This window comes from Pundamilia nyererei, unplaced genomic scaffold, assembly GCF_000239375.1.
Source record: "Pundamilia nyererei isolate P.nyererei 1_Seehausen unplaced genomic scaffold, PunNye1.0 scaffold00051, whole genome shotgun sequence".
In the NCBI taxonomy this organism is placed as follows: domain Eukaryota; kingdom Metazoa; phylum Chordata; class Actinopteri; order Cichliformes; family Cichlidae; genus Pundamilia; species Pundamilia nyererei.
In genome coordinates this window covers 559,753-569,550 of record NW_005187452.1, presented here as the reverse complement: position 1 = coordinate 569,550, position 9,798 = coordinate 559,753, and the positions used below count along the sequence as shown (strand labels likewise).

The 9,798-nt window shown below is 39.0% G+C and overlaps 1 protein-coding gene across 1 annotated transcript in view; it reads left to right on the top strand.

The window, feature by feature from the left end:
- The first annotated feature begins 1,970 nt into the window (after positions 1-1,970).
- The window catches only part of abcb10 (ATP-binding cassette, sub-family B (MDR/TAP), member 10), a 13,631-nt gene continuing 5,803 nt past the window's right edge, over positions 1,971-9,798 (top strand). The window contains exons 1-5 of the mRNA XM_005733401.1: positions 1,971-2,924; positions 4,633-4,839; positions 5,632-5,834; positions 8,437-8,571; positions 9,104-9,250. Coding sequence (XP_005733458.1) covers positions 2,489-2,924; positions 4,633-4,839; positions 5,632-5,834; positions 8,437-8,571; positions 9,104-9,250 — 1,128 coding nt within the window. The 5' untranslated portion in view covers positions 1,971-2,488. The remainder of the gene's footprint in view (positions 2,925-4,632; positions 4,840-5,631; positions 5,835-8,436; positions 8,572-9,103; positions 9,251-9,798) is intronic.

The window sequence follows — 9,798 nt, the reverse complement described above, 5'->3', positions numbered from 1 at the left end:
TTTTTTTCTTTTTTTCCCCGTTATTTATTTATCCTTTATTTATCTTCTTATTTCATTGTACTGTATATTGTTACTCTTATTTGCCTTGTATGTCTACTGTACAAACTGAACTGAAATGACTGACTGCTCGCTTTATAATTTCAATAAAGTTTTGAAAAAAAAAACCCTCTTCGGCTGCTCCCTTCTGGCAAAATTCTCCACACCCACCGCCGCGCTATGGATTGTGGGATATATGGGACCACGAAGCGTGCACCGGACCACGCTTGGGGAAATCGACGGCACATTTGGAGTATGCATTTGAAGTACACTCCGAATTGGGACAGCCGTCGTCGCGTGGCGGTGACGTAACCGCACTTAAAATGCGTACTTCAAGCGTGCAGACCCTGAATTGGGACACAACCAGTGACTACAGAGATCTGGGCGCCAACCACATGGTCTACCTGTACACTCGCCCCTCAAAGACAGTTTTAATGTCTCTATATTTTCAGGCAACACATATGTTTGTGTGAACTAAACATAATATCAATATGCATACAGCTTTAATTGTTTTGGGTCCTTTCACTTTTAAGTCAAGGAAAAAGCAATTACAAATAAAGACAACATAGAAATGCTGGCTAATTAATTTGTTGAGATACAAGGGAAACTAAAACTAAACTAAGGGGAAACTAAATGAGAGAGAGAAAGAACTAAAATAAATGAGACTGAACTGTTAAATGAGTAAATTTTGGAGATGAGCATAGTTTAAATGTGTAAAGCAGCACTCAAAGGCACAAAATAACTTCCTGTGGGAAAATCCAAGTATGCTCTGCCATGCTAATGTAGCTGAGAATTAAAGCTTAGGGAAGTAAAGAAACAGTAAGCAGCACTGTTTTGCTGTGAAAAAAAAATCAATTAAAAAGATGAGCATAAATCAAGGACTTGGCTGGAATAGCTCAGGGTAATTTAATCAACCCACTGCTCGTTCTAATCATGACTAATGATATATTTAATCAGGTATCAGGGGACATAGATAAATCAGTTTTCACTGACAACACAGCCACCTGGAAGAGAGGAAGGGAGCCTGCAGAAGGTTTCAAATAAATTACAGGAAATAGGCAGATACAGATGTGGGCAGCTATGTGGTGATTCCTTTTTTCTCTGGAGAAAATGAAAATGATGCAATTAACCAGAAAGCACACGAGAGAGGACTGTTTTACCCATACAAAGCAGATATGACAGCAATAATCATGTTACTATGGTGAACAATCTCACAGAAAGAAAAGTTTTGTTTTACATAATCTCAGTTCTGACAGTCAGTCAGATTTACTATACAAAGCACCCCCCACTATATTATTGCCTAGAAGAGAAGGGGAGGGAAATTAATTTGTACTGGAAAATGTGGGTACGAGAGGAAATGGACGAGGTGGAGGTGTCACTAGGTAAACTGGCATATTTCAGCAAATACTATGCTAAACTGCCTACTGCAGCAGTTTGGATTCATAGTAGAATAGTACAGGTGCTGCAGTGCCCTGCTTTCAGTCCAGACTTTTCACCAACTGAAAACATTTGGAGCATCATGAAATGAAGAATACAGCAAAAAAGGACTTTTAAGCAGGTAGAAACCTCTATCAGACAAGAATAGGACAGTATTCTGCTCCCAGAAGTCCAGCAGTGGGTCTCCTGTTACCAGATGTTTACAGATGGTTGTTAAAAGAAGAGGGCATGCTATGGATGCTACACAGTGATAAACACGGTTCTATCCCAGATTATTGAAACCTGTTGCTGCCTTCAAAATTAAAACGAACTCTTATTTTTGACAAGATGAAACATATTCACAGAATAGTAAAATGTCTCTTTAAAAAAACAACAAAAAAGTTTTATACATCTTCTATGTTCTATACAGGGTGAATTTATGAGATGAGATTTATGAGCCACGATGTGCGAGTGATCTGGGATTGTTTGGTTATGTCTGGGAAAGTTTATATCGTCAGCCATTGAAGTCGGCGTTGAGTTGGAAGAGGTATCTTGTGTACGCGAGACAAATCAGGGTCACCTTTCCTGTTTATATCTTTTACCCTCTTCGTTAAAGTAGGTCTATCCTTTCCAGCGGACTTTCTGTTGGTCAGTGTTTGGCAGCTGGTGTTTTCACTTCACCCGCCTGCCAAACGGACTTTTAGCGGCAGATGAGAGCGACAGGCGGGGTGTTGGTAGCTGTTCGGTGATAAGAGATAAAGTGGGTAAAAGGTGGCTGTCAGGAACAGATAAAATTGACAGCAACGGTCTAAAAGCGACAATGTAGCGGTTACAAGCTGTACGGGAGGACACGGTGTGTTGGCAGACCGGCTGGATGTCCAAAAATGTTTCTCCTTGTGGACTTACTGAACCAGAAACACATCGACACCCTCAAAGACTGAGTCCGGAGAAAGCAATACAAAGAGATTTATTTTTATTTTTTGACGAAATTATCAAGTATCATATATTATCTGGTAAATAGCTGTGAAATAGGACGATGTGTCTTTTAATACGCGTGCCAGGCTGCACACACAAAGTGCATCTATCCAGGTTGAAGCTAATGCATTCTAGGTTGTTATGGCTGGAGCATCGTCCGACCTTCTCAGCTGCCCTCCGGAGGACGAGGCAGTCATCCGGGCTCAAATCCTCACTCCATCCGAACCTGGCATTCCCTGTGTGGGCTCCCAGGCCCTACATTACGGTCCTACCGCGCAGCCCCCTCACGGGTGTCCCTGTGCTCTGCGCACACAGCCGGACTCTCGCTCGCACACCTGTTGCCTTTGCTAGCTCTTCAGCGGCCTCTACACCCTCACCTGCCGGATCAGTGAAGACCCAGGCGGACACAGAAAGAAGCCAGGCCCCCACCACGGTCCCCCTGGAGGATGTTAAAAGGATTTTGAGACTGGCTCACCCGGAGAGAGGAAGACTGGCAGGTAAACTTTATGTGACCTTTTACCTTAAGGTGTAGCCATTAACAAAAACCATCAACAACATAACTGGATCATTAACTTTAGGTGTTTCACTGACAGAGTAAAAAGCATTTCTTATTTTTAAAGTGCTTTAACCTTAATAAAAACAAGGTGTCACTTTTATTGTAATTTTAGAAAACTGTGTCTGATACTCCCTTTTGTGGGAAATATACGTTGATTTTGCATTTATAATTTAAATATCACTGACTCGCAAAATGTGGACTGCTGTAGGTGATTTACAATCATTAAAAAAATTTAAAAAATTTAAAAAACTTGACATGACGTGAATGTATTTTTAAACTTAAAAAAGCAGTGCTAGGGATTTAAAAGGAAAAAAGAAAGAAATAATAGTAGGCTTGAACAGTAGGAAAGACTTCAAATAAAACAGGTGCCCAAAGTAAATGTGTTACTGTGGAATCAGTTCGTTTTTTGTTTAGTTATGTTGAGTGCCAAACACATTATATGCATGACAAACCCCACACTCTAGTCTGTGAGCTGTGATGCTACTCTGTGACATGTGCTGCAGAGTCCTAAAGCGTTGTAAACAATGATTTTGGTGCCCGGCTGATAGTGTCTCTATCTGCTGACACACTTTATCAGTTACCTTTAGGATATTTACAGCATTATGAAAGTTGATCCTTTCCTTCTTTTTTCCCGATGCCCACAAAAAACGTGTTAGCCTTCTGCTCAGTTTAAATTTCAGTTTTGTTCACAAAATGGGCAGCAATGTCAGAAAATGGACAGATGTCTATTAACCAAGGTATTATAGACTTGCTGTCCTAACCATACACAGCTCATTATGTGCATAGCTGACACCATTAGGTCCATTTTAAGCCTGGAAAACCCCGCTTATGTTGTGTAAATAGCTGTGGATTATTATTATTATTATTATTATTATTATTATTATTATTATTATTATTATTATTATCATTATTATTATTATTGGTCTGAAAACCTTCAAGCTCCCCTGGAGGTTTTTGCGTGTCGGGTTAAGTTTCAGAGCTGATGGTGTTCTGGCACACTTCATTTCTTCTGTTCTCTGGATTGATGATGGCACAAATATTACAAAAAATAAAATCACAAATCTATTTCTGCTTGCCAAAGCTGACCTCACACATTAAACAAGAGGTTACTTCCTGTTTCTGTGGAAGTTTATTTGTAGTTTTATAAGGTTTTTGTAAGTCCTCCTGTTTCCCAACCCGCATGTCATGTGCATGCAAGCGTAACAATCAGTTGAAGTGAAACGGTGTCTACACTTTTACCATGTTTTTTGTAATCAGTGACAACCGGTCACCTCACTGTACTTTACAAAGTGGTCATTGTATTTTCTTTTAGGTTAGGGTTGCATTTCTTTAGGGTTCACAGTTCTTTAGTATCTCTGGCTTACATTAACCTCATCTGATCTCATGTCGAGACTGCAGCTGTACATGTTATTCATTGCCTACTATAAACCTTTCTTGCTCCTCTTTGCTCTGTTTAAACTATCTGTGACATTAGAAAAACCTCCCATAGTAGTTGTGTTGGTATAACTCTTTCAAAGAAGAAGATTAAGACTTTGTTTAATAATTTCTAGCCCTGGGTTTTTATTTTTCACTTTTCACACATATTTAAAGTGTCACATTTTTGCTTTGGTTCTGATTTTTCTCTCTTTTTGTTGTTTTATCCACCACAGCTGCTATAGGCTTCCTGACTGTCTCCAGTGCAGTAACGATGTCAGCTCCCTTCTTCCTGGGCAGAGTGATTGACACCATTTACGCCAGTGCATCAGACACCGAGACGATGACGGCCTCGTTGACGTCGCTGTGTATCATGCTGGCGGGGGTGTTTCTGTGTGGTGGAGCGTGTAATGCCGCCAGAGTCTACCTCATGCAGTCCTCAGGTGAGATTTACTCACCTGACGTAAACGAAGGCACTTAATTGGGTAACTATTAAAAAATTAAAAACACTGGACAGCTGAGACTACAGTTAAATTTGAGCTCTCTCCTCATGGTCTGTGCTTTAATCTTCATAGTTCAGGGAAATAATCCAAACAACCATTTAAGGAATTATTTATTTAAGAGATTGTTTGCAAAGAGTTGGATCTAAAGGTCAGTCTTACAGTGTGACCTGAAGGCTTTGATGTGATTGTGTTACCACAGAGAGCCTCGTGTCTTGCCCTGTTTATTTATTCAAAAACATAAATGTCACAACTACAAAGAGGTGGTTTTATGGAAAACTTAGAAGCTGTAGTTACTTTTGCCAGCCATTATCCCAGCACAGAGACTTCCTGGAGTCTCTGCTTCTTTTTCTTTCTCAGCCAAGAGTAACATTAGAGTGTTGGGGGGTGGGATGAAGAGCAGGATGTCCCAACCTCCTGTCTGGCTGAGGCTGTGTGGCTTCTTTTCATACTTGGAAATCTAAATTGGCTGTAGATGTGAGCATGTGTGTTACAGGATTTACCCAACCTCTCAATGGATGGATGGACATGAATGAGGGAATCTCCCAAAATGTTATTCTATCTCTTTAGTTAATTAATAACACCTGTAAACATTGAATTTACAATTGGCCAAATACTTACCCGAACATAATCAAGTGTGAACCAGACGTTTTTCTGGCATGGCCAAGTGCATGTAATTTTGCACAGCAGCAGTTGCTTTCTCCCTCTCTGATCACGTTTCCCATCTCTCTGCAGGGCAACAGATTGTTCGTAATCTCCGTGCCTCCGTCTTCTCCTCCATTCTCAGACAGGAAGTGGCATTCTTTGACAAGAATAGGACTGGCGAGCTTATAAACCGTCTCTCTGCTGACACGGCCGTGGTGGGCCGCTCAATCACAGACAACTTGTCAGATGGGCTGAGAGCCGTTGCCCAGGCAGCTGCTGGTGTCAGCATGATGGTGAGTACATCCCCTCCGAGTGTGTTGCTCTTGTCCCTCAGGTCATATCTCAACCCTCTATTATTGTTTTTTGTTTGTTTGTTTTTTTAAATTCTTTATTTGCAGTTGATATTCATAAATGCAAATACGATCTCATATCTTCTGTTGGCTTTTACAGAAATATGAAAGTCTCATGTACCGGTAATCTATTCTGGGAGGGATGGAGTGCACACACAAAGTTATGAAGAATTTTCAGAGCGACTTCGAATTGATGATATAATATATCTATCTACTCATGAATTGTGGGTGCTTTAGGCAGCAACCAATGTCTTTAGTGAGTGCTTTTTTTTTTTCTTTTTTTTTTTGCAGGCAGAATATCAAATATGTATTCATTAGAGTGTATCAGAGGAGAGCTGCAAAGGTAGATGAGTGTTAAGTATGTGTTTCAGCCCTTTGTGAGAATTGAATTAGTGAATGTCTGCCTCATAGGGCCTCATCAGCCGACATTCCCAGAATATATGCCAGTGATTGGTTTCCTGGAACCCACACAGCCACGTTTAGAATCTCCTCCTGCAAAATGGGCTTTCTGTTGTGGTGGGATAAACAAACAAATAAAATATGCCAATTCAAGTTCTTTCACTATCCGAGAATATGTATATTTCCACTGAAATTTAATACATTCAACCAGTTCTCATTGGATATTAAGAAATTGCTCCTTTTTTCCCTGCATTTCTCTTTAATGATTCCATGGTGTGAATATATTTATTTAATTATTTGGTCAAATGCTTTTTTTTTTTTTTTTATTATAAATTTTAGAGATGTTGCCCTTAGTTGAATCACTTTGGTAAGCATCAAGGAATATTTTCAATATTGGGTCATTAAGATCTAGTCTGTGTCTAATGGTGTGTTCAAATATCTGAAAAAGTCCTGTTTTTCACAGTGACAGACCTTCCTCAAACTTGATCCATTTCATTAGGCTTAACCTCAGCATGTATTTGTAAATTATCCTCTAGTTTATCTTCTCTTCTTAAAATATCCCAGACTTTCAGCTGAACCTTGATCCATGGATCTGTACATTATTTATAAGTCAGGTTTTATATGCCACTAGTGCACGCACCAAATCCAGTGGTATATAAAAAAAATAATACGTAAAACAGTTGGGCTTCCACCAAAGGAAAATCACAATGTGATGTTTTAAAAATAGGTTTTAAGTTGCTCAGTCATAAATATTTTTTGTCATAAAGTGTCAAAAAACAACAGAAAAATGCTAAAGTGTATTTTATATAATATAAAAAATACTGTACGTCTACATGAAGACCAGCTGGGAACCTGGAAAAACCCTGTGAATGAGGGAGGAAGCATAAAAAATTGCTGATTAAATAACTGTGTAATGATTACTATGGACATAAATATTATAAAGTCAATGTCCTGGAGCCACAAAGATAATTATCCTCCTCAGAATGAGCCTTTTGAAAAGGCACACACACAGCGGTGAAGTATTTTGTTCTTATCCGTGTGACTTCTGGAAGCAAAGAATTGTTGGAAATGTCATCTTCAAGCTGAAATGTCACGTAGTTCCTGTTTAAAAAAACCTTCCTTGTATATCTCTCACGCTCTCTCTTACATTAAAGCTCTGTTTTAGTCATCGAGCAGCACTGGAGCAGAGCATGTGTGCTTTTGAAGTGTCTTATTATTATTATTTTTTCTGTGTCTGATCTGCAGCTTCTCATTCTCTGCTGCGTGCTTGTGGTCACAATGCTATTGTTAGACTATAAAACTGTTGTACAGCAGGTTTACCAAAATAATTATTGGCATGAGGAAATGAGTGTGAGGAGCTGCCACGTCTCTGACAAACAATGCTCATTACTAAAGTCACAAAATGTGTATATGTGAATATAAATCATGTAGAGTTTTGACAGAGAGGTTGCTAAATTGTTGCTTGCTTACTGGCCTTTTAATAAACTGGTTTATCAATAGTTCATTCTACCCATTTTCATACTTTATAAGATTTTCTTCATGGTTTAACCTCTCCCCCTTTACAAGGTGTTTTTACTTCTTGTAAGGAAGTAAATGTATTTCCACTTTCTGTAAATGGTCAAGGAAATGAATGGAAGTAATTACCGTAATCAGCTGTTAAACTGGGTGGATCAGAGTATCACAGATCACAATAGCTCCATTAGCTGTCTAAGTCTTGTGTTGTGTCACTGTGACTTCACTGATTTAAATGCTTTCACGCTTAACAACAAAAATGCACTCAGATTTCCGCACAGTGGCTTCTACAGTGGATTCAATCAGATCAGAGCGAAACCGGCAACTTTTTAAAATTTGAACACAAGTTTAACTTTTACTATTTGAAGAAGAAAAGATTTTCTTCCTTGTCAAGTGAGCTATAACTGAGGTTTTAATGTTGCTGATTAACTCGATTAAACTTTTCAGTCCCTTGATGTTTGGTGTGGAGTATTATCGTGACTTAGGATGGTAAATGAGTAAATATATTTTCTTTCATGTTTTGCATCTTTATCAAACTCTTAAAGGTCATCAGCTGTGTTGTTACTGTGAAACCATTTTCTATGAACTTCCTTCACCAGAACTCCTGTTTTCGCTTCTTTTTCTCTTCTTCTAGTTCTACGTCTCGCCCAGTCTTGCGAGCTTTGTGTTGCTGATTGTTCCTCCTATGGCCGGTCTTGCTGTCATCTATGGCAGATACCTTCGCTCAATCTCCAAGCGCACACAGGACGCACTCGCACAAGCCACACAGGTACGCAAACAGACCGACACCGCATCTGGGTTAAACAGCTTGAATTTATATTACTAGGATTATTGTTATGATCCAGTGTTTTGGTTTTTAAGGGTAGTTACCCAGTGTTTTTGGCCTTTTCAAAAAAGATCCCATGTAAGTCCTACAAATAAAGTTTTCAATTCTTCACAAAATAAATATTATTAAATATAACAATAATTTGATAGGTTAAATAATAAAAAGATACAATAAAAGTAAAAAATAAGTTGAAAATGTATAATAAAGATAAACTACAATATAGAGCCATGTAAATATATGACTATAGTGCATAGCTTAAATAGTTTACTAAGTGTGGTGAATGTAATTCAAAGTGGCTTTGAAGGCAGTCAGTATAACAGAGTGTTGTGCAGTAGATCCTTAGTTTTGTGTACATGTCATATAAGTGCTTTACTTCCTTAGGTAACTTAATTAAATAGGCAGACAGAGTAAATTTTCTTGTTGATAATTTGATTTTCAATCAGTGAAGTCCTAATAAAATCACGTTCGTGTGTAGTTGGCAGAGGAGCGAATCAGCAACATGCGGACAGTCAGAGCTTTCGGTAAGGAGCTGTCAGAAGTCGACAAATACACACAGAAGACTGACCACGTCCTCGGCCTGGCTAAGAAGGAGGCTGTGATGCGGGCTGGTTTCTTTGGAGTGGTGAGTACGTTTGTGTCCTTTCAGTGATGCAAATCAAATACGTTAGCAAATGAGGTGTTGCACTCAAGCTTCTGCTTTTTGCCCCCATAGTTTGAGCTTGTCACAATCAAGGAGGTGTTGCACCATAATTGCCGTTTGATTCAGTTCTCCATGCAACGACGGAGAATATTTAAACCAGCCTGTGTGCATTAAAAGTTAAATAAAGGGCAACGCAGCATGTCCAGCGTTATAGCTTTTAAACAGTTACGTAGTCTATAAAACCTGCACATGTCTTCTCTTTTCATAGCTTGGATTACTCTCCTTCTTTTATGAACGTGATCATATATAAAGCATTTAATCAACACCGTGTGATGCACTGTCAACAATAAACATGCACTGTGTGTTACCTTTTATTGCAGGGCTGATGAGTTTGTTTGTTGTGAGGCACCAGATAAATGTGCAATATTTGTAACAGGCATTAAGACAGAGACTGGTGAGAAAACTCAACATTTAGCTCGTTGTGCTGGTTCCCTAATAGATGATTATCAGTGTAATTGAGGAGCAGTGGT